At 47.9% G+C, this 26,500-nt stretch overlaps 1 protein-coding gene and 1 pseudogene across 5 annotated transcripts in view; one reads left to right on the plus strand and one right to left on the minus strand.

Moving 5' to 3' along the window:
- Window positions 1–5,510: 5,510 nt before the first annotated feature.
- Window positions 5,511–14,955, minus strand: Nr2f1 (nuclear receptor subfamily 2 group F member 1). Of its 2 annotated transcripts, none has more exons than XM_076927070.1 (3): window positions 14,421–14,955; window positions 11,454–11,981; window positions 5,511–6,451 (listed from the first exon to the last, which is right to left on the minus strand). In XM_076927070.1, the coding sequence occupies exons 1-3, from the start codon at window positions 14,872–14,874 to the stop codon at window positions 6,171–6,173; spliced, it is 1,263 nt and encodes a 420-aa protein (XP_076783185.1). In that variant the 5' UTR covers window positions 14,875–14,955; the 3' UTR covers window positions 5,511–6,170. The 2 variants fall into 2 exon arrangements, with proteins under 2 accessions (XP_076783185.1, XP_076783186.1); XM_076927071.1 differs by lacking the exon at window positions 14,421–14,955 and adding an exon at window positions 12,658–14,210.
- Window positions 14,956–17,800: 2,845 nt separating this feature from the next.
- The window catches only part of LOC143440347 (small ribosomal subunit protein uS12 pseudogene), a 53,124-nt pseudogene continuing 44,424 nt past the window's right edge, over window positions 17,801–26,500 (plus strand). For 2 of the 3 annotated variants that reach the window (XR_013108080.1, XR_013108081.1), the window contains exon 1: window positions 17,802–19,060. The product of XR_013108080.1 is annotated as a small ribosomal subunit protein uS12 pseudogene, transcript variant X1 (transcript). Of the gene's footprint in view, window positions 19,061–26,500 lie in introns of all 3 variants that reach the window. The other variant, XR_013108082.1, reaches the window with a different exon arrangement.

Genomic DNA, 26,500 nt, shown 5'->3' on the forward strand with positions numbered 1-26,500 from the left:
TAATTTTACAATTGTGTTTTCCTGAGTTAATATCAAGTTAGAGTCTATGGGACTGTTAAAAAATATACTTTACCTTAAAACAATGGGGAGGGAATATGAAATAATAAGTGAGGTGTCTAGGATAGCAAACGGAGCAGAAGAAAGGAGAGAAACAAAGCGGCCCATGTGCTGGGTCCCAGCAATCTGTAGCCAGCAAACTGTAAAGCTCAGGTTTCCACATGTGTGGGAGCCAAACACATCAATATTCATCCTTCTCCTGGTCAACAAGGAGGAATGGAAAAGCATTTCCAGGAGATTTTCTCTTTCATTTAAACCTGGACTTTAAACAAGGGTGTTACATGTTTAGAGAGAAAAGCAACAACAACAACAAATGGAGTTATTAAAAGCAGACTGAAAGATGTTGAAAATGCTGATAGGCCTCTCTCTCAACACACACACACACACACACTGAAGCTCTTAACAGTCACATAGAAGTTCAGGCTTGAGCTTCTACTGAGAAATCTTTTTCTCTTCCCTCTTCCAGATCTGAAGACAAAAGGAGAAAGGGCCTGGTGGTGAGAGGGACATCTCTGTTAGTTGTCAGCACAGGTCCATGGGTTACGAATGCTAATGAGCCTCTTGGCCAGCTCAAGACTTGGTACTTGCTTTCTCACACACTGATGCTCACACACACTGGGGTCCTGCAAGCTGGCTGACAGGCACACAGACAGAGCATCCTGCCCAACCCTTGTCTCTCTCGCCTTTTTCCTCTGAGCCCAGAGATCGATCGCTGACCCCATCATTAGGCCAAAGCTTTATTTATCTGGCTGTGCAATGATATTATCAGCTTTAAATGTTATATACAGCAAATGTCTTCCTAAATCAACACAATAGGTTAGCTTGCAGAGACTAGCTTGGTCTGTCTTAAAGAAAGCCCTAGATTCACTCTCTCTCTCTCTCTCTCTCTCTCTCTCTCTCTCTCTCTCTCTCACACACACACACACACACACACACTTTCCCTCTTCTCTTTCCTTCTCCACAATTGGAGGTATTTTATAGTCTAGACTTGGGGATTTGATCTCCTGCTTTCAGCTGGTTAGAAGAGACCTTAACAGTTTGGAAGACACATAGACATCATTATTTAGCTATCACTGAGATTCCCATCAGGGGTTCTCTTGTCAGCAGGATCCGACTGCCTAGATCCACTCTATTCTACATGATCCGGATTTCTCAAATTCGGATAGAAGTGAAAGCAAGGGGTGGAGATTCTTATGTGCAACCTTCCACCGTGTTAATTGTTTTCTTTCCTCTCAATTACATTCATAAACCTATTTTCTGCATTGCATGTTAGTTCTTTGTGCTTCAAAATTGAAACCACGTGCAGTCTTTTCCCCTCAACACACACAATAAATGCATTGCCCCCTCCCCCAACCCATCACGCTACTATTTACATCTTGGTTACTGTGCGATCGGCCCCAGAAGAAAAAAAAAAATTGGCCAATTGGAACCAGGTGAGGCTTTGTCAAAGTATCTTTCAAATCCAAATCTCTGGCCCCAATCTCCAAAAAGGATTCCACGTTGTACTCCCTATCCTCCACCTACCTCTGTCCCTTGCTCAGTTTGTTGAAGCTTTCATGGGGAGAGTTAGCAGGGAAAACTTCCCGAAGAGAAAGGCTACCCAGCAACTTTGGGTCTGATCCACCCACTGCCCACTCCACCCCTCACTCTCCAGCCAGTTGGTGTCAGCAGCAGTCACCGCTGTTATTCTCTGGTCCAAGATCTTGGGAACAACAGAACCGGAGCCCCGAGCTGCTGGCTGCTCCCTGGGGAAAGGGTCTTCACAAGCAAAGAAGTCCGACGATAAACAAACAAATAAACAAGCTCCGACTAGGGAGGGGGAGTCGGAAAAATGGATTCCCTGACAAGAAGAGATAATAAATGAGAGGCGCTTTCAGATAGATATCTCAGACGTGAAATCGCGCCCAGCTGGTTGTGTAAGCAAACAAATAGTTTCATGTTAGGAACTCTCAACTTGTGGCTTGATGAATAGAACACGACAGAGGTAAATGGGTCTTTAACTCATTTAGGAATACGACTCTTTGGCTTCCCAAGGAAAAAGCCCAGTGATGCCACGGACCCCGAACAGAGGCCCTTTAACAAGAGTTTTATTGGTTCCCACTTCTGTCCCCCTTCCTCTCTCCACATGCTTCTTGTGATCTTCTATTTGCAGGACAATCAGGTGATTTGTTCTCAGGAACAGGGAGCTGCCCAAATATGAGTCAGACGGTAGGAAATATAAGGGCTGCCCATACAAGAACATTTTCAAAAATAAACTTTTTTGTTCACTACCCTAAAGAGCTTGTGTTGCAGCTCCCCAACGTTCCTAACAGCAAGTCTGGTCAGTGAAGCCTCGGGAACCATACTCGAGACCTTGAGGCTCTGTTAAGGAGGGGCGGAGTTCTAGAGGAGCAAGGTGAACGTGAAAGGACCCACATCTCCGTTTCTGGGTTTTCTTCCACTCAGTCTGGTCCCAAGTTAGAAATGGTGTAGGAAGAATAGAGTGTCAAAGGTCATATCTTCCCATTCTGCCTTGTCCTATGGGCTGTAAAGGCACGGCCTGGTTTCCCTACAGATTTCTCAGAAAGTAACTTTCAGATATTTTCAGCTAAGGTAGTTTAAACCTACTTCAAAGTCACCCAAGTTTTCTGGTGCCCAGTTTGGATTTTAAAAAGAGTGGTGGTAATTTCAATTTCAACAAAGAAATCACTTTACAAGGGTTGCCCAAGTTTCCACTGATTCTGGGGAATCCATGTTTTTCTACACTCTGTTAGGTAGTCTCCATTTTCCCAATTTTTGGAGGTAGGAGCTGGTATTTCTCCAGAATGACCTCCGGACTCACACCCTGCTTCGATGGCTCCCCCTGGCGCCTAGCATGAAAGTATCTCAATATCGTGCGCCCTCCAGCTGGCCACCCAGGCAGAAAAGGTTTCCACCTGCTCCACCTAAGCCTCCTGTTCAGGCCCAGGACCACAGAAATTACCTGAGCCCGAGAAAGCATAAAAAGAACGCAACTTAGAGAATTTGGGTAGTCTGGAGCCGGTTCTCAGCACCGAAAGCCCTTTATGCACCCACTGAGGCCAGGCAGGAAGCCTAGGACGCTTCCCTGTTGTAGGGGGCAGAGGGTGCTTCTCGGTTGTTAGTAGGCTTCACCAACAGCTTAGGGGCTGCACTCTTGGTTCCTCAACATTTCCTCAGGGTGATCGGATTTGTGTGTGAGTGTGTGCAGTTTCTGTGCCCTGTGCTCTGAAATGGAATGTCGGCAGGTTCAAGCAGCTTAGCGTGGGTGCGCACTGACCTGACCCCTAAGTCGCGTGGTGTCCTAGTCTATCTTAGTAAGGAGACCTAGATCTCTGATTCCAGAAATACGAAATTTTCTCGGTGCATATTGCAGGTAGTTGGGGGTGAGAGAATACTGCCCGGAATCCCCAGTGGGCACGCAACTATCCCTGGCTCCTCTTCTACTCATCTCTGGGTTTCCTGGCAGCTGGTAGTGACTCTGGAGAGGCCTGCTTATTTTCACATTTGGATTGGCTGGGAGGTTGGGCCCAACATTACAAAAGTCTCTGGGATTCTCGGATCACAAGCACTCTCCAGACCACAGGCAGCAAAAGTCAAATGATCCCTTACATCCCTGGAAACCTGAGGAAATAAGCGAACCCGTGCTATTTTCTAGAACCCTTTTCTACACTAGGCGGCTTGGGCCTCCATATTGAAATTAATTGAAACACACATTTCAGAACTAAGAAAAATGTTTATCTGTTTTCGTCAAAGGGATCACATTGTAATGAATATATTTTCATCTCATTTCCAGAAGGCAGGACAGATCGGTGAACTCTCCTGGCAGCTCGGCTCCCCTCCCCCCCCCTCCCCCCCCCCCCCCCCCCCCCCCCCGCCCTAGCGGCAGCCCACCCTTGAACTCACACTCTGCCACTGGCCAGTACAAGAGAGTTCCCAATACTTCCTAGGAGGCCTCTGTGTTAAACACGACTACTTCTCTGTCCCCTCTGCCTCCGGTCTCTAGACTGTAGGACAGTGAATTAAGGCTCAGTCTCACTTAAGTGCGCAGTTTACCTAGTCGCCTAGTGGCCTGGTTTGAAGACCATGGACCTGCAGCGGGCATCCCACACCATAGATACCTTGCCTATTCAGATTACTCAAAATGTCAAGCAGGTGGGGCTTGCTTAAGAATTTTGGGAACCTGAAAACTTTCAGACAGCGAAGTGAAAGCGCAAGATTATGGATGGTGCCTAAAAGTGAGCTCTTCCCTCATCTACTCCTGTCTGGGCCAGGGGCTGGAGATGCCTGTGTAAGAGGGGTTTATTTTTAAAGATCTGGCTTTATTAATATGTCAAGGAAAGCTCCCTTGACAGTATGTGTTTTCACAGCTATAGCTCAGATTCTATAAAACATTCATACTCTGAAAGCTGTCGCAGAGCGTGCCCTTCACCTCAACGCATGCCCAGCTAGATGCCTCAAAGAGAGGTATCTGTCTTCCAAGGGCCCCTAGGGCCCATATGGCATTTCAGAGAAGAACCCAATCCAGCTTAGCTTTTTGACACCTAGTCCTAGTTTCTGAGTTCAGCTTCTAAATACCATAAAGAGTGTGTTGGGGGGGCCCTTCTGTTCACCTCCCCAGCTCCAGGTCCTACTGGGAAGCCCCTTGACAAGAGCCTGAGGGGACAAACCAACCACAGGTGGGTAGATCTCCAGGGACTCAGAAGAGAAGCAAAGTCAAAATTCATGGTGCTGATGTCTCAGTTCTTGCCCAGAGGCAGAAAGAAGCAAGACCTAATGCTGACAGCCAGTGGCTGCCCAATCCATCCAGATTCAAAAGCTGTGAGTTGCCCTACTCACCCCACCCCACAAAAGCCTACCATGAATCCTTTGCAAACCCTTTCCAGCTCAGAAACTTTCCCACTGCAGTTAGTCTAGGTGAGCTGACACTGGGTCACTGCAGCAAGTGGTGAGGCCCATGTGCCTGGAAATTGTGCTTCAAAGGCAATCCAGCCTCCCCTACTACCCCCACCCCCACGCCTGCCTCTGACTCAGGGCTGTCCTCAGAGAGAAATTAAAACGACTTCTGTCTGCTAGCAAGACCCAGCCTTCCCCTCCTACCCCATCACGAACACACACACACACACACACACACACACACACACACACACACACAGAGCCTGGCCTTTCCTTCAGGTTTACAAAAGCAATGCAGTGGTTGGCCTAAGAAACAGATGCGGCCAACTTAGTACTGGACCTTAAAAGTCTCCTCTCCCTTTCAACAATCCAGATTCTAACAACACTCAGCCATCTACAAATCACCCAGGAGCTTCGCTTACTCTGAGGGTATAGTCCAAGCAACCAGACACATGGGTTTTGCTAAATTCTTTTATTTTTGTTTAAATTTTCACTTCAATTTTAATTCTTGAAGAACAGCCTCAACAACATATATCGCACTCATTATAAGAAGCAAAGGGTTATATCAAAAATTATTAGTATAGAATCACAGGAAATCTGGTTTGGAACCAGAAAAAAATACAAAACAGATATAGATACATAGACACAGGACAATTTTTTATAATTATTTGGAAAATGTTATTTCCCCCTAATTCTTGTTCATTTTTTGTTTATGCGCATACAATGTTTAAATTTTACAAAAAATGAAAATAAAGACTAGTATTTTACAAAATGAATAACAATGTTCAGTGTGTGTTTCTACATAGGATTCAGTCCACTCCCATATGAGTAGTTTTCTGTACAGAATATATCCACACCCATCCACAATAAATCCTGGTGGTCTCCATCAGAGTCCTTCTATTTTATTAAATTTCTCATGGTCCTCTCTTCCAAATCTTTTTTTTTTTTTTCATTTTCTCACCAGACACGAGATCCTTTTTCTTTCCTTTCCAATGTACTTACAGCTCAGATCCTAAATGGGTCTTTTTTTCCTCCTGGTTTGCAGCTCAGGTTGCATTCCTGCAGAGTGGGCTGCTTCTGTCCCCAGCCCTCCTCCCCTTTGCCTGGCCTGCTTGGTCATCATACCAGCATCCCCAAAGGCTTTTGAGTCCTTGGTCAGGGAGAATCCTCTTAGTCTCTAAGGAGTCAGGGGGCAGGGGCAGGTGGGAAACACCCAAGGTCTAGGAGCACTGGATGGACATGTAAGGCCAGTTGAAACTGCTCCCTGACAGCAACATATCTCGAATGAGAGTTTCGATGGGGGTTTTACCTACCAAACGGACGAAGAAGAGCTGCTCGATGACAGAGGAGGACACTGTGCGAAGAGAGGGTAATCGCAGCAGCAGTTTGCCAAAGCGGCTGGGCTGGTTGGGGTACTGGCTCCTCACATACTCCTCCAGTGCACACTGCGATTTCTCCTGCAGGCTTTCGATGTGGGCAGCATCCGACAGGCCACAAGCATCTGCCAGAGCAGCCACCGGAGGGAGAAATAGGAGAGGGGACAGACTGTTAGGTGAGTGAGCAGTAACAGCATACAAACCATTAATGTTTTGAGGAGAAAAGGAAAAAGAAATAGAAGAAAAGGAAAAGAACCCCTTCCCTCCTTGCCTCTTTGCCATCCTCTTTCCCATCCCCTATACAAATAAGAGTAAATCCAAGCCTCACCATGCCTGGGAGAACAGAAGAGAGACACACATGCACACTGAGGGACAACCTGGCCATAGCTTTGTTTTCCCTCTTTCACCTTTGGATTAAATAATGCATGATGGTGAATCCATGTTTGCTGTGTATTGCAACCTGTTCTCTCCTGCAGGGGAGCATATTTCTGGTTGTGCTCATTAAAAGAAAAGCATTTGCCCCTTTCCCTCCTGATTTTGGAGTGCTTAGAACCCCTGAAGAAGCATACAGCCTTGGAAACAGTTTTTAAAGGCTTCTTGGAGTCAACCCCCCAAACCCAAATGACCCCAACCAGTAAGCTCAAGGAGAACCTAGATTGTGAAGTGAATACACGTGATGGGGGGTAAGGGATCACAGCTAGCAGAACCAAGAATCAGATCAAACCTGTGCTATACCAATATAGGATTTGAGATCAACTATATATGCAGGACAGAGTCCTGCAACAAATCCTCAGTGAGAGTGGACACTTCTATCTTCCTTAGATCAAGTAATTGAAAATTGGTCACATCTCTGTAAGCTGTATAATAAGCAGGAGGAATACGGTTCAGTTACTCCAGGCTGCAGAAAGAAAACATCTTCAGCATCAGACACAAAGCGAGGCTAGAGGCAGTTGATGCTTCTGAACTGGGGTGTATGCAATTAGGAGGGATGTGGGGGAAGAGAGTTTTCCTATAGCAGGGACCAAGGGAGAAGTGGATAAGGCACTTCATACAATGATGGCAACTGAAAACCTTTGTGGTTATTTCAAACCAATCAAAGCTCTTTTGGGTCACCTAAAAATATTTCAAGACAGCAGATTATCCTATATCCACGAACCAGGGCCAAGCAAAGGGAGACGAACGTGGAATCAGAGAAACAGGGACGCTTCCCCCTCATTTCCTATGTTAGTTCTTAATGCAAACAAAACATACTTTAAAAACAGGAAAATCACAGAGGAACCCTTAGCCAGTCAGGAGGTTGGCTAGAGATCAAGGACAGCATTTGCTAATATATAGATCTGGGGAGGAATTTGTGTATGACAACACCTGTAACAGAACACTGTACAATGGGGAAGCGTGACCCTAAGAAAACAACAAATTATTCAAAGCAAAATCCATGTCTGCTCTTTCCATGTTGTGTATCGGTTCAAGAACTAGACTTCACAAAGCACCCTGCCACCTTCATCTACAAGGGTATGGCCTGAAGCAAATATTTAAATAAAACTGGTGATAATTCAAGAACTTCTGAGGCAAGTCTCCTTTGACCTCAGGTCCAGACTGGGTTCCTCTCAGATGTCTAATTACTCCATCCGGCTGGTGCAGTGCATCCATACTAGTCTGAGCTGGGACGCCAGGGAGGTTATTATGGCCAGCAAGGCCAGGACAGAAACACCTTGAGGCTTTAGTGCATAGAGAGGGGACTCTCAGGTCAGCCCTTGGGCCTGCTTTCTAGCATAGCCTTGCTTAATGACCGTCACACAGACTTATGTGCGATGTATTTACATATATCTTGCGTTGCATACACTTTTCGGTCCCTCACGCCATAGGATAGTCTCAGCCACAGACAACACAATATGAGAAAGACCCATTGATACGCCAACAGATTTTCCCTTAAATATCTTTATGACATCTCCTTAAATCAGTAAAACATCAGGGTCCCTGGAGTACAGTCACTTCCTCATTTCCTAAGCAACTCCAAGGAGAAGCTTAGACAGGTACACTTGGGTCCTACACTGGCTACTCTCAGGTCCTTTCACCTTTGAAATGGAATGCTTGGGGGTGAGGCTGCCTGTCTGGTATCAGTGGCCTATACCCAGTGGTCTTTATCATCCCAGTCACCTATTCCCATGGCCTTTATCATAAGTCCTAGTTCAGTCCACCTTCACACACTGCATAATCATTCACCCCTGCAGCAGGATTCTCCCATCTGTAGACAGGCATGAGTGTTTGAATCAATTGGTGGGTTTGTGATGGCAAAGAGAGGTGAGCGAAGGGTGTAATTCAGTACACATTTGCCCCCGTGAATTAAACTCCAGATAAGAAAAGGAAACAGAACATACAAAACCCATGTCTAACTTTTTATATGGTATTGTCAACGTAGGAACCCTTATTATTTCTTCTACAGTATAAGGAAAGAAATTATGTAAATAAATAACCGTTACTGCTCAGGCCCTCCCGGCTTAGCCTTTGTAGTGCAGAGAATGTATTTCATGTTGTGCATTCAGAAGAGTTTAGTGTTCAGGAAATATAGATGTAATCAGCTGCCATAACTAGAAATCAAAGTTATTATTGTGCACAAAATGGATTTATTGTATTTATGTTAACTAGATGGCTCTTTTCAGAGTCAGTCTCATTTATTTGAAGGAATATTTAGGTGTATGAATTAAAGAATTTTTTTCAAAGTAAGTTCAGGTCATGACCTAGTCTCTGGATGCTGTCCAGAATATTAAGGATTAAACACACCATCCGGAGGCCAAATGTGAAAACCACCACGGGGGACCCTCATGCCAGCTTCAAATACTTAGCTAGGGCAAGCCATATTGGACAATATGTCTAAAACTGTCTTTTCCATCACTCAAAGTTTGCTTAAAAGTTGGATGACTTAGGGAAGGCTTCCCATGAATTCCCTTCTTCCCATGAATTCCCTTCTGGCTAGCAATCAAAACAAGTTTAGTCAAAAGTGGAAATGTGCTGTATGAAAGGGGGTGGGTGAAAGGGGGGTGAATTACTACTGACAGGTCCATTTCCATTTTCAGATATTCTGTCTGCTATTTTCCAACAAAATAATGTTATTGTTCATGTCTCAGCATCCCTTGCACCTTGAAGACTTGGTTCAAAAAACTCCTTTGGAAAACTTTTTTTTTTTTTTTTAAATGAAGGGACTTTTCACAGAAATGTTTTAGGATGGAAAGTTTAAAAGTGAAACGTGCATCTAGGGGCATAAGGAAAAAAGAAGAGAGACCTTTGCTGAGAAAACCTCTGTCCAGCTCCACATCACACACTTCTGCTTTAAGACACTTCACTGGGTGAGATTTTACAACCCGAGCTTCTCCATACTGGCTCCCTTCCTGATGGATTTGGCTAAAGGGATGGGTAGGAGAGCGCCAGCCAGTCCTGGGCCTGCCAGAGTCAAAGGATCCTGCTCACTGCTTCCCAGGCTCTTTGTCACTTTTGAAAAACACATTTCCATCAAGAAGACTTATTAAGATAAAATGCATTCAAAGCCAGAGGAAGCTATTCAATAAATCTTCCATTTGTTTTAAGTTTTGCACTTTATCCCCTTGCAAAGAATGACTCCCTCTCACACTAGCAGACCTGCATTTGCACTGAAAGTAAAAGGGAGGGGCAAGTCCAAGGCTCTGGCCACCTTGCATACAAATGAGCTGCTCTTGTCTAAATAAATTATCTACTGTTCAGATCGATATTAATACTACATTTGCTACATTACAATATTGTGCAAATTTTAGAGTCATTTTAAAACAATGTAAATATGCTTCTCCAGGCATGGAAGTCGAGAAATCTTATAGATTATCCCATTGCATACTGTTCAAGAAGGCCTTGGAAAAAAGAGTTTTTCCATCTCTTCTCAAGAGTGGTTTTAACTGGGCTTTTGGAGGGCCTGATTCTAGGATAGATTTATTAAAATGGGTTATTTGTTCTCCGAACCGAGGAGTTAAAAACAATAGTGTCAACAAACGGTGGTAAAAATGCAGCTAACCTTACTTACAGTGGGCAGAGCCCAAGATCCACCTAAGCAGCTTTGCCCAAGCAGAGTTCTTTCTGGCTTTGTTTGTATTTCCCGGTACCTGCTGTCCCTGGTGTGTATATATTTCCCTCTTGTAGGTCCCAATAATAAAAAGCGGATAGTGTTCTCACAGGCTTAGACCAGAGCCCTTCACAGGCAACGTTAATGCACTTTCCTGGAAGTTAATTTGAACCATCTATCATAAGAAAGATTGTTAACATGCATGCTACCACCGCCTACCCTTAATTTGATATTTTTTTAGGCATCCGTTTAAATTTCCAATGTTTGTGTGTTTGCATAGCTATGAAATTTATCTCCCGGCTCAGAGCCCTCTCATGCTTGCGGGTTTTACAGTATTGCTTTTGTTTTTTTATCTTTCTTGTTTAGATCGAATCCGTTTTTTACGACCCTCAATAACCCCAGGAACTGCAAACATGAATGGTTTCCGATAAGGGAAAATCAGGCAGCAATAAAGCGGGATTATTTATGATTTATTTGTGCGTATTCTTCCCTCTGCCGCCTCTGTCTGTGTCTCTCTGTCGGGAAACTCACCCAAGGAGAGTGCCACACAGACTAAGAAGCCACCTTCCCACGTTCTCTTCTTCCTTCCTTATCGTTCCTCCCCCAGAAACACTGAGCTCTTGTACACACACACACACACACACACACACACACACACACACACACACGCACGCACAAGCACCCGCACACACAGATAGCTCACACACAGGAGACAGACGATCCACAGTGCCCTGCCTCCCCAGACACACAGTCGCCTCACTCTCTCCGGGCTCGCTGGGTCCAGGCCATCCACAAGGCCAGACCGCTGGCCTCACCCGCGCCTCCTCCGCTCCAGCACCGCTACGCTTCCAAGATGGCAGCAGCGCGGCCGGCGACATCCGCGTACCCGGGCTGCAGACCCTGGGCAGGCCCAAGGTGGCTCGAGCGCCCAGCCTCACAGCGACAGCCGCGGCGCGGGAGCTGCAGGAAGGCAGGCACCCGCTGCACGGTGCCCGCGCTAGCTTCCCGCACAGCCTGCCCTCCCCGCGATCGCGCATCCTCACCTGACGTGAACAGCACGATGGCTTTGAGGCAGCTGTACTCCGCAGAGTCGACGTGCAGCGCCTTGAGCTTCTCCACCTGTTCCTGAAAGATGCGGATGTGGTCCATGAAGGCCACGACGCGGTCCGCGGACATGGGCGAGGCGTGCAGGCCGGCTGCGGCCAGCAGCGGCGCCACGTGCAGGGGCATGGAGCACTGGGCCGCGTTGAGCACGAACAGCTCGCTCCAGGTGAGGCGTAGCAGGGAGACCTGGTCGGTGATCTGCAGATCCGGGAAGAACGGGATGTTGCGGGCCCACTCGACGGCGCTGAAGAGGAGGCGGGCGGCCAGCTCGCAGATGTTCTCGATGCCCATGATGTTGTTGGGCTGCATGCACTGGCTGCCATAACGAGACGTGGGGTAGGGTTCTGCACGCAGCAGTAGCGAGATGTAGCCGGACAGGTAGCAGTGGCCATTGAGGGGATCCCCGTTTGTGAGTGCGTACTGGCCTGGATTGGGCTGTGTTGGAGGCATTCTTCCTCGCTGAACCGCTGATAAAAAGAAAGAGAGAAAAGAGGCAATGTGCATCCAGGGGGGCTTGTGAACATCGCCGAGCCGCAGCGCGCACCCAACGCAATGTAGTTCTTTCCTGCAGCCACTCGCTCCCGAAGCATCTTCTCCTGTTGGTTCTTACTCACAGATCACACTGCCAGGAGATCTGGGGTGAACTCATGTACCTTCACCGGCTCCATGTGTCCATCCATAGTCTGCATCCCTGGCTATTTCAGCCAGGGAAGAACTAGGCCTGACTGCAAGGCCCTAGCTCAGGATGGCTAAGAAAGTACCACCCAACCTCCCAGCTACTAAGAAGCAACACAGAGATAAATGAAAACCCATTTATCCTTTCAGAATGATATGAATCAAAGTTTTTTTTTTTAAAGTGAAACCCGAGAAAGGCTGTGGTACCAGCCACAAACCTGAGAGCACTCCTCACTTGCAAACAAGCAGCAAGTGTATAAAATGATCCCATAATCTCTAAAGTGCTACAGAATAATCTTTAAAAGAGATACAAGTTACATATCTTACTGACCACTTACAAGTTTGGACCACGAGCAAGCATCACACACACCTCCTCCCATCTTCCCTCCTCCTGATTGCCCCACACAAAGTTCTCACTATTAAGAGTAACAGAAAATTTAAAAAATTTCAAGAAAAAGTTGAACTTACAGTAGCCAAACATTATTGAAAAAAGTAGAAACTCTAATTAATGTCTGTCCTGTTCGATGCCACTGCAACCTGAAGCCAGCTTTGCCCAGTGAATGCACGAGCTTGCAACTGCAAAAACACTGGATTCATTAACCATCTGAATGCAAAACGTAAGCATGCTTTGAGTTCTTAAAGCTGACCAAAGAGGTTTTTTTTTTTTTTATGTGTATGTTTTACTTCAACAGTGCCAGCATTTTCAATTGCCATGTAAACAAAGACAACTCTAGGGAAAGGTAGGGCTACTGAGCTGCCACCCCCCAACAAATTAGTAGATATAGGTCCGTGTCCACAGGACTGGCCTATCTCAGGCTCTGCACTAGTTTCTTAGGTTCTATTTCCAACAAGAGTTCCAGTGCAGTTTATGCTCTTGAAATGCAATGGTTAGAATACTTTTTCTAATTATAGTTTTGAACTTGGCAGTTATTTTTCAATTAAATGAGAGCACAATTCAAAGTTTTTTTGTTTTTTGGTTTTTTTTTTGTTTTTTTAAAGATGCCTGAAGAATCTCCCTGGAGCTAGAAATGAAGTCGTCATATTTGCCTTCTCCTTGAGATCTGAAGGAATTCAATTTCTTTTCTTGTGGTATATAAAATATAATTTTGAAGTCAATTACAAGAAGAAGTAATCTACATTCTTCGAAATTGACTGGTTCACTAATTTGACTATAAGATCTCTTTAATGATTGTCAGGAGATAAACTTTAACTATAAACCGCTGAATATATTTGTAAGGAAAGTGCTCCATCTCATGCCACATGAACATGAAGCATATCCAAATTCAACATCAAAAGTTGTGTTTAATAAAAAAACAAATCCCACACATCGATTAAATGATGCAGAAGCTCATGCCAGCTGCAGCCAAATCAGAAGGATCGGTAAATGCCGTTGTAAATTGTAATTTGTATGCAGTATTTAAGCAGAGGGTGGAGTTTGATGAAGAATTAAAACGAGTATCAAGCTTTAAAAAATGACACTACTATGAAAGCAGGGTTCAGTCACAAACTTTCCTTTCAAAGTATAGGGGTGAAGACAAGGCCACAGCTCGGGAGGAGGCGGCCCTAGATCCCTGAAGAGGAGAGGGAGCCAGTGAACAGGCCAGAAGCCCCCCTTCCTCCCTAATTAGACCTACAAGTGCAATAAATCTCACTCTTCTTTTTCCAAGCTAAGCTTCCTAAAGGATGGTGGCAGCGATGAATCTATGGTTTAGACTCCTCCAGCCCCATTCCTCTCCCACTATAAATAAAAGGTACGACGAGGCGGAGGAGCAAGTGGAATGGGAAAAAGAAAACAAAAAAACAAAAAACAAAAACACACACAGAGAGAAACGGTTTTCTGAGGAAAACCAGCACCCCTCCCAAGTTCATGCCAGTACAGCCCCAAGCATCCTCACACACAAGCGGGAGCGAGACACACACGGAGCACATCCAACAGAGGAAGGGAGGGATTTTTAAGCCACAGCTCACGATCCCAGGGACACAATCTTGAGCAGGCAGCGGGCGGGGTGGAGGAGCCGGGGAGAGGAGCGCAGGCCGGGAGGGGGAGGCAGCGGCAGCGAGCTGGGAGGGGGGGGGACGCTGGGGGAGGAAAGCAGCGAGGATTGGGAAGCCCGGACCGGCTGGGACCACAGGAGCCCCATCCCTCCAGCCACAGACACCCAGGCGAGAGAGAAAGAAAGAGCAGGGGGGCGGGCGAAGCGCAGGGAGAGAAGCAGAGAAGAAATATTCACCTTCCCGCCTCATGCCCACTTTGAGGCACTTCTTGAGGCGGCAGTATTGGCACTGGTTGCGGTGGTGCTGGTCGATGGGACAGTTCCTGTTGGCACGGCATGTGTAAGTTAAGTTCCTGCGGACGCTCCTCTTGAAGAAACTTTTGCAGCCCTCGCAGGTGAATTGGCCGTAGTGCTTGCCGCTCGACTTGTCCCCGCACACCACGCACTCGATGTGCTGCTGGCTCTGGCCCGAACCGGGCGGGCCCTGGCCCTTGTCCCCCGCCGTGCCGGGGGTGGCGGGCGCTCCGGGCTGGCCCGGGGTCTGCGGCGTGTGCGGCGCGCCGGAGCCCGCCTGCTGCTGCTCGCCGCCGCCGCCGCCGCGGGCTGCCTGCGCTGCGGGGTTGGGGCCGCCGGGGTTGCCCCCGGCCACGTCGTCCTGCGGATCTCGCCAGCTGCTAACTACCATTGCCATATCTTTGGGCCCGGGGAGCGCTGGGGGGAGCCGAGCTGCTCGCCGAGGGCCGCGGGGCGCGCGGGCGCGCTGGGAGGGGAAGGGGAAGGGGAAGGGGGGAGGGGGAGGGGGCGGGGGGCCCACCGGGCGCCCCGGGGTCGCCGGAGCCGAGCCCGAGCCGGGCACCGGCCTCTGCCTGCGCCGCCGCCGCCGCCGCCGCCGTTACTGCCTCGGCCGCCCCGCTGCTGCTGCGCGCCCGCCCGCCCTGCTGGCGTTTTGTTGTGGTTCCTGCTGTTTTCTTTCTCTCTTTTTTGCAGCCCCCCCAGGCTCTCAGGCTCCCCCCCCAACACCCCTGCTCCCCTCGCCCGCTCCCCCCCGCGCTCCGTTCCTGGGGGGGCCGCGCTCTCTCTCCCCCCTCCCCACCCCCCGGCGAGCGAGCTCCCTTCTCTCGCTTTTTTCTTCTTCCCCAAGTTGCAAAATCAGAAATGGCACAGGCGGCAGCCGGGAGCGGCGCGGGGCGCAGCGCCGGGGGCGGCGGGCATGGGCCACGGCGCGCGCACACACTCGCCCTCCGCCTCGCCCGCACCCCCGCGCACACACACTCGCACACACACTCGCTCACCCGCGCCGGGCGCCCGCCCGCCCGCCCGCCCGCCGGCCGCTGGGGCTACGCGCAGCGCGCGGGCTGAGCCGACATAGAGGAAGCGGCGAGGGCGGCGGCGGCGGCGGAGGAGGAGGTCGCGGCTGCAGGCGCCGCTGGAGGAGCAGCCTCGGCCGCCGCTGCGAGCGCCGCTGGAGGAGCCGGGGCCCGGGCGGGAGTCCGAGCCGGAGTCGGGGCCGCAGCCCGAGCGCGAGTCGAGGCCGAGGCTGCCCGCGTCGCCGCTGCTGTCCCGGCGGGAGCCCTCGCCCGGATTCAAGAGTGCGGGGAGCTGGGAGAGTCGAGCAGGATGCGGGGCGAAGCTGCCGGCGACGATCAGGGCGCTCGGGTGTCGGGGGGCCAGGTCCAGGGCCGGACGCAGCCAGCCATTCAGGAAGGCAGAGCTGGAGAGCGGGAGGCAGCCGGCGAGGAAGATCACACACTTTGCTCTTTTTGTTGTGCGGGTGGCGCCGGGTTCTCTCTGCCTTCTTCTTTCGGGAGGTGACGGAAGGGGGAGAAAAATACGAGATAATTCACGCCAGCGACGAATTCACAGCGAAATAGGAAAAAAATAAAAATCAGAAGAAAATACTTGAGAAAAAAAGGAAAAAGAGAAAGCGAGAGAGACATCCAAAGTAGGTCGAATAAATAATCCTCTTCTTTTCCCCTTTCTTGCTTCTTCTGCTTCTTCTGCTATAACACACAGAGCTAGTTAAAAAACCCTGGAGATCGCCCAAAAATGTTCTTTTTTTAGTATTTTAAATAAGTGCTCTTCAGCCGGGAACCAACACCCTCCCTCCAAAAAAAAAAAATCATACATATATATATATATATAAAATAACGATAAGAAGAATACTGAGGGGGTGCCTCCTCCTCCTTTTTTTTCAAGTTTAGTCTTCTCTCTTCTAGAGGAAGGGAGTGAAAGAGAAAAGGAGGAGGGAGAGAAAGAGGAAGGGCGACAACTAGTAGAATATGTAAGAAAAAGAAAGGGGAGAGATAGGGCAATAGGAGAGTGGGTGAGAGAAAGGAGAGGAGAGAGAGAGGGGCGAAAGAGAAGAGAGGTGAGGAGGGAGGAGAGAAGAGGAGAGGAGAGGAGAGGAGAGGAGAGGAGAGGAGAGGAGAGGAGAGGAGAGGAGAGGAGAGGAGAGGAGAGGAGAGGAGAGGAGAGGGACCAAAAAATTGAATGCGTTTAAACGGGAGGACACTCAGAGCAATGTTTCCGAAAGGGGGATCTGCGCGAATGTCTGTATATAGTGAACTTTGACACTACTATTGAAACTGACACGTTTCTATGGAGATCGCTGCCTTATATGGAGCTCGTGTCAAGGAGCCAAGAGAAGGGCTGCTGGCAACTGATAATCAAAGGCGACTGACTGGTCAGAGCCCTGAATGGGGGGGAGAGAAAATGGGAGGCTAAGGTTAGCCAAGCCTCCTGCACGCCATTGGTTGGAAAGTCCTTTTCCCCTCCCCCCCAGCTACCTACAGCCTGGGATGTCGAGGGGAGGAGGAGAGAAAGTGAGGGAGGGGTGTGCTTCTGACAAGCGTAATTTACATTGAGATCGCCCTGCGCTGCTATTTACTCTGAGACCTGATTAGTATGGGTCGTGTATGGTCACACACACACACACACACACACACACACACACACGAGGGGGAAGGGATGATGAAGGGAGAACGCTTTGCGATGGAAAAAACGAGGAGAAAGAAATTACTGTATATCTTCTGAAAAGTTTTTAAAATTAGATTTTATGAGCGTAAGGAGTGTCACTGAAAACGTTAAGAAAAAAATTAATGAGGATAAAACTCCACCATTTTAATGATTTGCGAAGTATACTTGGTTTAGAATCTTAGTTCACATTCAATATAATCTTAGTCTGGATCCCGCTCTTTTATATAATTAAGAAAAGCCTCCTCATTTAAAAATCTGAAGTATATCATAGTTTCGGAGGCGTAATTACGACAAAGCACACGCATGAAATTGCAGCTACTGCCACAAATTCGATCCGAATCGATGATTCCTATTCATCCCAAAGATGATCTTAAAATAAACTTTCCAATCAATCCTGTTTTTCCTTCTTCATCATTCTTATCCCCAGGATGCTCCAACTCCAAACAATGCTTCAATAATTATTAATAAAGCATTAGTAACTCCTCATATTGTCGTGGGGCGGCTGTTAGTGCTGACAAGTCAGTCACAGGAAAAGAGCAAACGAACGAGAAGACAGGGAAGAGGGAGAGGGGCGAAGGGGGGGAACGAGAAGTGGGAAAGGGAGGGGGAGGAGGACGGAGGAGGAGTGGGAGGAGGAGGAAGAGACAGTCTCTCGCTCGCTGTGGTGTGTGTGTGTGTGTGTGTGTGTGTGTGTGTTGGGGAGTGTGTGGCTGAGACCCCATTCCCGAAGGTGATTGGTCGCAAAAGGAGGGGCAGGCAGGAGGAGCGGGTCCCGCCGCAGGGCTTACAGGAATCGCTAGGTCCGCCTGCCACCTAGCGGACGGGAGCCGCTCCCAGGCGGCACGCAGCCCAGTGCCTCCTCCCTTCCCCACTGGCAGCCAGAGCTTTTTCTCCAAACGAAGACAGCACTTTGAAAATTCTTTCAATGGATTTTTTTTTCCTTGAAAGATCGTACTGGGGAGAACGATACTTCTATTAGTTACATATTCTCCAATCCCACACTCGCACCCCCCTCGTTTTAAGAATGCTCCCCTAGGCAGGCTCAGGCAGGCACAGAGCGGCAGAGTGACAAAGCCGCGGCTGCCACCACCCGGAGTGGGAGTGGGAGTCCCTCTTACCAGCCCTCGACTAGGGAGAGCGTAAAAGTTTGTCTCTGCTCAAGCGTTCCGAGCGCCCCCAGGTAAAGGTGGAAATGGCCAAGCTGTATAGAAAGAGGTGGGGTTTGGCTTTTAATACTGGTTCCCACTTTAAACCTCACTAGTAAGGGCTTTAGAAAGAGCTGAGTCTTTGGGGCACGCTTTGCGCTTCGTGGTCTCTGGGACCTACCACTTAGTGACCAGTGATATATATATATTTTTTTTAAAGAGCAGAATAAAGACTTTCTTATGTGTGCCTCACAGCCCTTCTATTTGGAATAATGGAGACTACATTCTGCGTGCTGCGGCCCATTGTACGCCGCTGATGGAGAGGCGGGACACGGGGTGGCAGGGGCTCCTGGCCTTAGCCTCTCAGCCCTAATATTCCTGATCAAGTCTCTCGGTTTTTTTAAAGGTGAAATTGATATGATTTTCTTTTAAAGAAAGGAGGAAGGAAGGAAGGAAGGAAGGAAGGAAGGAAGGAAGGAAGGAAGAGGGAGAGAGCGCGCGCGCTGTTTATATAGAAATTCTAAAATTTACTTCCCAAACAATCAGAGACAGGGAGTCGTGAGCAGCGGAACGCAGCAGAGAAAGGAAGGCTAGGGTCGGGAAGAGTAGCAAAACAGTGGGAGAGGAAGCAAAAAGCAAGCGTCCGGGAACCGGAGGCCTACCGGGTGCGAGGTCTGCCCGCTTAGTCTCCCTCGGACTCTGGACTTTACACCGTGGGCACCAGAAGTGAGACTCGGCCAAGCCCTACCATACCAGGCAAGTAACGCAAAGATAATCGTTTCTTTGGAACTTGGGGTCTGTAAGCTTCGATAACGTGGCTAGGCAGAAAGGCAATCTGTTACTCGGCCTCTGCAGCCTAGAAAAGCAGTCAAGGCAGCCCAGGTAGGACCGGAAGAACTTTCGTCCAGGCCTGGTCGGGAACTACCACCGCCCATCCTTGTTGCTGCTTCCTTGGAGGTGAGGATCCCTGCCAGCCCATCAGTCCAAACCTCAAACAGGTCCTCTCACTAACCTCCCCCACCGGGAGCGAGCGGGAAACGCTACGTGGGCAGGGGACCCGAGACTGCATCAAGTTTAGCATCCGCGCGGCCAGCCCGCAGCTTGCGGAGCTGGCGACGCGGTGGAGCCCGCTGGCCTGGGCACCTGTGTCTAGCTGCGCTGCAGACAGGACTTCGCGAGCCAAGCTCTGTCGCCAGCTTAATGTCTCCGCGAGTAAAATAAGGCAATCGATGGCTGCCCGTTTGATGTGGGCGATACTGTCAGCGGATTAAAAGGGACATCAGCAGTTCTCCCAAGCATAGAACCCTCGGTGGCCGCGGAGAGCTGTGAGGTAGTAGAGCCAGATTCCACAAGCTGGGCTAGGCGGGCTGGGGGCGGGGAGGGGGTCGCCTCCCAGGAGTGGGAACCGAGGTTGTGTGTGTGAAAGGAAGAGCTTCAATTAAAACCAACAGGGGCGCTCACGACCCCCCCTCCCCCGCTCCGGGCAGGGGCGCGCGTTTGCGTCAGAGGGCGCGCAGGGCGGGCTCGCTAGGAGTGGGTGGGGGTGGGGAACGGACACCCGGGACCGCGCTCGGGGGCTGGGTGGGCTCTTGAATGAGTCAGCCTTGCCTGGAAGGGCTAGTCGGGGGTCAAGTCCTGCAACAAAGCTTCAGGGCCAGCCGAGACTCAGCGGGAGAGATGGCGCCCATCCATCCTTACTCTGGCCTCTCCTTCCCGCTTTCCTACCCCGCCCCAAGCTTCCAAACTTGCAAAAAGGCCTCTGGGACTTAGATTGACCCCCAGAGTGGAGGAAGTCGGCCTCTCCAGGCCGTGGACGAAGCTGCCGGCTGCTCTGAACAGAGATTGCAATTCTCAGTCTTAGCTCTAGGAGCAGGGACAGGATGCTGTTTGTTGGTGCTGCTCACAGCAGGGGAAGCGTCAGGCTTTCCGAAAGGGGAACTGGTTGAGCTCTTTTGAGTCAAGTGTCCCCAGTCTCTTGTGATGGGGGTAGCATGAAGCAGAGACTTTTTGAAGAGGGCCTTACCCACCTATGGGACTCGGTCTACTCAGGACTCTACCTCCTGGGATTCTGTGCTCCTCAGAGCAATTGCACACCCACATGTGTTCACTGTCCTGCCTCTATCAAAATGGCTTCCCTAGAGGTCCAGAGGTCAGCTTAAGTATTGGGAAGCTCTGGCTTTGTTTCTTAAGGCTGTGGTTTGTCACCAGCTATACTCCCTCCTCGCTGGCCCTACTATCTGTTGTTGGATAGGTCACCTAAGAGAAAACGCTCGGATTTTTTCAAGGGCACCAGAGTTCTCAAGCTGAAATTCCACACACGCTCAGCTGCTGAAATAGAAAAAGCAGTTGCAATTCCCACCCTTTCCTCTTCTGCTCTCTTTTCCGCGTTTCTTCCCTTCTCCCTATCCACTCAGTTGGCCCCACACCAACCAGAGCCCTGGGAAAGTTAAATTGAGTTTGAAAGTGGTTACTGGACCAGACCGGCACCCACTGTGGCCTTTGCCTAGCACTGTATGAGTCTTGCCAGTGCCAGTGGAGAGCAGGGGCATGGTGCTTTGCTTTCTCCAGGGACAGGTAGGTCTGGGGATCCAAAGGGCCCCAGAGAAGACATGGATCTATAGCCTTCTTTTTGTAATTTTCTTCTATTTTCCTAGTTCCCACAGACCTGTTCAACACACGGGGCCCAGTGCAAATAAGAAAGTGCCCTGGGCTTGGGTGGAGGAATTATGCTGTGATTTTACTATATTCCTTTTGAGCGTCCAGCATCATGGTTGGTTGTTAATCACCTTTTTAAAAAGCTTGCCATACAACACTTAATCCCTCAGACAGGCATCTGGTAAATAGCTGGTGGGAGAAGGGAGACTCTGAGGGGAGGGCAGTCTGTGGCTGCCCATATGGTAGAAACTGGTGATCCAAGCCCCAGAGTCTGAATCTAAATGGTCTCTTTACCCCATTTACATAGCTTTTTAATACAATTTTTAACTAGGTAGGAAGGAGGCTAGTATTCTTCACTAATCCTTTGGTCTCTTTCACATTCGTAGTTTGCTTTACAGAAAGACAACAGATCATGCATTTTAGGTTATTGTTAAGTCACACTGAAAAAAAAAGTAGCTTTGTAAAGACATTTCATAGATCTAGTTCAAGAGCCAATGAGACCTACCAATGGCCACATGCATATAGAAAATTCTCTGCTACACCACTTCTGTACCCTTAAGTCGTTCAAACAGTATTATTCTGTTTAGAGAAACCACAGGACAGAAATAACTCCCTTCTCAAGCTCATGTGGAGTGATGAACAAGCTTGCAAACTCTTCGAGAAAGGTCAGTTCTTCTGATCTTGATACAGGCTTTTCCCAGGGAGCTTGTCTTAAAGGTATCAAAACAATTAGTCTCCCTTGGCATGAGATTAAAGCCAGGGAGAATACAGTTAAAGAAGATGTATTTAACATGAGAGTGAACAGATCTTGGAGGGAAACAGTGAAGAGGTACAGGATTGCCAACCTAATGTTTTAACAAAAAAAAAAAAAAGAAAGAAAGAAAGAAAGAAAGGAAGAAAGAAAGAAAGAAAGGAAGGAAGGAAGGAAAAAGAGCCCCAGGCTATATCCTAAATCTCTCCCCAATTCCCAAGATTGAATTCAGTCAGCATGATAGTCACCCAATTGTAAAAAGTGTGACTGTGTCAGCATGAAGGCCAGCGTGGAAAGGCCAGCCTAGGATGTGGGCTTCTGTTGGCCTGAGTAGGCCACCTACCTGCCCATAGGGTTTAATGAGCCCTGGAACTAGCAGGCTTTCATACCCACTGTTACTCTGGTAACAGCTTCCATACCCACTGTTACTTCGGTAGTCTAGGCTTTTCTTCTTTGTCACCTTTGAGTAAAGCAAGCTCAGAGATAAGAACTTCACCTTAGCATTTTTGTTGTCTAACTCACACCAAGAGATTTATAAAACACTTTTTGGAAAAGGTAAGAGAGACACCTCCATTGTTCCTGGGCTTCAAGTTAGAGGGCCCAGGATTAACAACGTTGTGGGGAGGGGGATTTCAGGAGAACAAGGCAAGAGCTGACCTTTAGATACAAACTGAGAGGAAAAGTGACAGCCATTTCAAGTACATCAATGAAGCCAGAGGCAAAAATTTACCTTTTATAAAAAACAAGTCTTGACTATGTAAGATCATTTGCTTAAAAAAAAAAAATAAAAGGTTGCTTTTTTTTAATGTTACAGTCCGTATTCTTTTATTTTTTAAATGCTTGTCTTAACTGAAGAATAACTGCATGGCTATTTTTTGCAGAGAAAATGGGTTGGTTTAGATGAAAAGTTGAAGTTTTGAAATGAGTTTGAAGGTTGTTAGACTCTCCTGACAATATAATCAACTGTGCTATATAATCATTCCCCCTAATACTCACCTGTCAGAGCACCTGCTTCTCTTACTACGTGATTAGCCCATCAGAAGTAAAGCTGAGTTGGACATTTTACTGACTAAAATGCTTGACTATGTTTAAATCTCTAATGCCATTTTCTTCACTGACTATGATACAGACTAGTGAGTAGGGAAAAGCCCAGGAAATCTAGTAACTGCAGTCACATTGCAATTGTATTTACCTACCAGAAAGTGGATCAAAATAGTAAAGCTAGTATTTCCTTCTAAACTGTCAGTAGAAAGACATGTTTATTACAGTGTCCTCCATCTTTGAGGGGGAGGAGGGTTCAGGAAAAGTTTAAATGAAAAGTGATAAATACAGTCCACCTCTGATATAAACCATACAGAAAAGTAAGAAATTTTGCCCTATGTTAGGATATGCATATTTTATTTACCCAGTTCAGAGGTAGAAAATCCATGTGGCCCATCCACAGAGGAGTTAATAAAGTATTCCAAATGCATGACCTAACAAAACTCAGGGTAGTTCTATGTTTTATTGTTAACCCTTTGCATGAAGTCTTCTGCAGCTGAAAGGAGAAAGCAAAGGGCTTTTGTGTTAGTTGATCCTAGGCTATTCTGGGGCTCAGGTTGGTGTGAAAGGGATGAGGAGGTCACTTGAAATCTCCTTTTATCTACTCTTATTTTCTCTCTGGATCAGCAACTTTGAATAGGCGTCATCTAATCGCTCTTAATGGAAAGGAACTATGAGAGCAAGAAAAATGCCTTTGCTCCAGAAGCGAATCCACGCCTGTGGACAGCTAGCTGAGCTCACACAGACCTGCATCTCTGCACATATGAGCTTAGGGTACACGAGGGGCCAAATGCACATTACACGAGAATGTGTCTCATACACTGAGAGGATTCTGCTGCTGTTTGTGTATGTACACACACGCACATTTTCATTAGAGACCACATCCAGTGATACTTTTGGCTGGCCCTCTCTTACGCTTTTTTTTTTTTTTTTTTTTTTTTACTCAATTTCTGGCCACATTTAAGTATTATAAAAACACAAGTCCGTGAGAACTCAATTGTCAGCCTTTTTAAAAAGTCATCTTATTTCCTTTTTGTTTTCAAGCAGAAGTCCTCTGATAGAAGGATTTCTCCTCAGAGTGTGCCTGCTATAACAGCTGGGGTGCAGTGGAAGCAAGCAAGCTTTACTTTCAATTTCTCTTGCTTCAAATCCGATTAGACAAAACACAAGAAATAAGTGGGAAACAGGAGCTCAACTTCAAGTTGTTTAAAACTTTCTTCTCCTTTGCATTTATATCTCTGAATCCTTGAAGCTGATAATTGTTTACAAATTATTTTGAAATTAGACATATTTTAGTAAAACTCAGGCTGACTCAAATAGGACTCAGTGTGTCTTCCCTTTGGTTTGCACACTTATTTTAAAAAGAAATATGAATAGCTATCCAGAAAAGGACATTTGATTTCTAGGACTAAAGCAATGGTCTTTCCCCCTCCTTGGGAAGCACCCCCCTTCATGTTCTTCTAAGCAGAGTTCTAAGCCGGGGACACTGCTATAAATTCCTTTATGGGAAGACTCCGTTACCAGGGCTACAGGTTCTCATGTCAACCTGCCAGCCTCTCTGCTCCCTGATACAGATACCCTCCGCTGTAGAGGCTGGGAGCTCCTGCCGCCCTTCTGCTGCCAGCCTGCTGAGATTGCAGCTCAAAAGTTAGAGGCTGGGGGGGAGGGGGGACAGATTAACCTCTCTTTAACGCCTCTCTTTCCCGCCCAGGATTTTGAGCCCCAACTGATATATTTCCTCGGGTTTTCTGATGAATAGAAGCACAGGAGCAGCCCTGTCCACTAAAGATTAAATGAAGTAGAAGAATCTTAGCGGTGGATACTTGGAAGTACTGGTGGGGTGTCAAACCAGCGTTTAACACATTGTTTCCACTCAATGTGCATACATTCTGACCGATTTGGTTTAACTTTAGAAAAGAAGGAAGAAAAAGATCTAGCAAGAAAAAAGAGTGAAAGGGAAAATGACAAAGAAAAGAAAGTTATAACTTATGAAGAAATCCCACTTTCCAGGAGGAAGTAGCTTTATGCTCAGAGCGGCAGTAGCCAGGCTAGCTGACCTTTCTAGCCCTTTCTTTCCTGGAGTCACGTTGGGAATTAGACGGTGCTTCCTCCTGAGCTCTTCTTGGGTGGGTGTTGTTTGACTTACATTTATCTCTTAGGGACAGTAGGGGTGGTCCTGGGTGGATTCAGAACTCAGTTGCTTCCTCTGCATTTTGATTTAAAAATTTTAATGGAGGTTTTGGTAGCACAGACTGACGGTTTCCTCTTACCACTGCTCTGGAGAAGAAGCAAAGGGTTTTCTCTGTAGGTATTCGGCTTGACGTGACACTGACCTCAAGGTTCCGACTGGATGGGGCACCCCCACACCCTGGCCCCCAAATATCACCTGGTTACTCCCACCTGCTCCTTTACTTCCTGGGTCCAGTCCAGAGGGGGGCAAAAGGCAAGTCCCTTTGTGGCAAAGGCTTGTCCATGCAAATTCAACATTGAATAAATTAACCTCAAATCAGCAAGTTTGGGTGTAGTAGTTTAGCAGGACTAATTGCAGACAATGTAGCTGAAATGACTTTTCCAATTAGCTGCTGGTTGGAGTTTAGTTGGAGGAACTGTCAGCTCCACCGATGGGTAATTGCTTTATTGCTCACAAAACTATCATCTATTTAGAACATATGTGCTAATTACTCTGGATGGGCGTCGACAAAGAGACCATAAATCTAATAGCACTTTAAAAAGTCTATAGTGCTTGTAAGTAACCCTAGTCCCTTCACGCTCTGACCGGGCCTAGGTTAGTGTGGTAGATGATTCCGGAAGGCTCAGGTTGGACTGGAGACACCAACCAGGTGCTCTGGTCAAACTGCATGCGGAGAGCAAGCGTCCTCTGCTTGCACCCCGTGTGAAGGAGATAAATCACTATCATCAAAACCAGACTTCCCGCCCCCTTAACCGCACATCTTTTAAGTTTTTTTTTTTTTTCGTAAAAGATTAGTTTAGAAATCTTTTAATTGGATTATGTTGGGAAATTAATCTCCTTTAGCCTTGGCTTAATTTATTGTGGATGGTGTCAGGAAGGAAACCTTGTAACTGCAGTAAGGGCCAGGTCCCTTTGTTTCTTTCCTTAGCGCTCCAAGGTCTCCCAGCTGCGGGAGACAGTGGTGACTTAAAGTGTCTGGACGGAGAAAGGGTGGAAAGACACATCTGGGTGGAAGGCCACAGGAGTCCCAAGTCTCCTTTATCTTAAACGCACCTTTCTGTTCCGGATTCTGTAGCTCCAAATCCCCAATCCCCACTACACCGCGCTTTGATCTACAAGATATTCGGGGTTTTCGGGGGACCTGCTATCCAGGAAGCAGGTTGGAGATGCTGGAGGAGGGAGCGGAGTAGGAGACTGCCAGGCACACTCGCTCCTTTGCCTTCTCCATCGCAATCTCCTCCTTCTGCATCCCCAGCTGGGAGCCAGCTTTTAACAGACATTCTCCACCTCTCTGAGAAAAATGAAAAAAGAGGGGAGAAAAATAACTTGGTCAGCTAGCTTTCGGCGTCGTCCTCCACTCAACTCCGTAGACACTTCTTGACGAGCACAGACCTTGAAACGGACTAGGATCCATTCCTAGCACCCGTGCATTGTTTAGGCTACGACCTCCGGTTCAGCCTCCTTGCTGAGCTCGGGAAGCCGGGTCCAGCGTGGCTGGGGCGGTAGCGGGAAGCGGAGGTAGAGTAAGGCTGGTCGTGCCTCAGCGGGAGATAACAAC

Source organism: Arvicanthis niloticus, chromosome 29 (genome assembly GCF_011762505.2).
Source record: "Arvicanthis niloticus isolate mArvNil1 chromosome 29, mArvNil1.pat.X, whole genome shotgun sequence".
Classification (NCBI taxonomy): domain Eukaryota; kingdom Metazoa; phylum Chordata; class Mammalia; order Rodentia; family Muridae; genus Arvicanthis; species Arvicanthis niloticus.

Bases quoted from the DNA above. Each gene is read 5' to 3' on its own strand.
- Nr2f1 (XM_076927070.1), bottom strand. From the start codon at position 14,874: ATGGCAATGGTAGTTAGCAGCTGGCGAGATCCGCAGGACGACGTGGCC. The intron at 11,982-14,420 runs GTGAATATTTCT...TCTTTTTATCAG, and splicing joins AGTGGGCATGAGGCGGGAAG to CGGTTCAGCGAGGAAGAATG. The intron at 6,452-11,453 runs GTGAGGATGCGC...CTGCTCTGGCAG, and splicing joins CATCGTGCTGTTCACGTCAG to ATGCTTGTGGCCTGTCGGAT.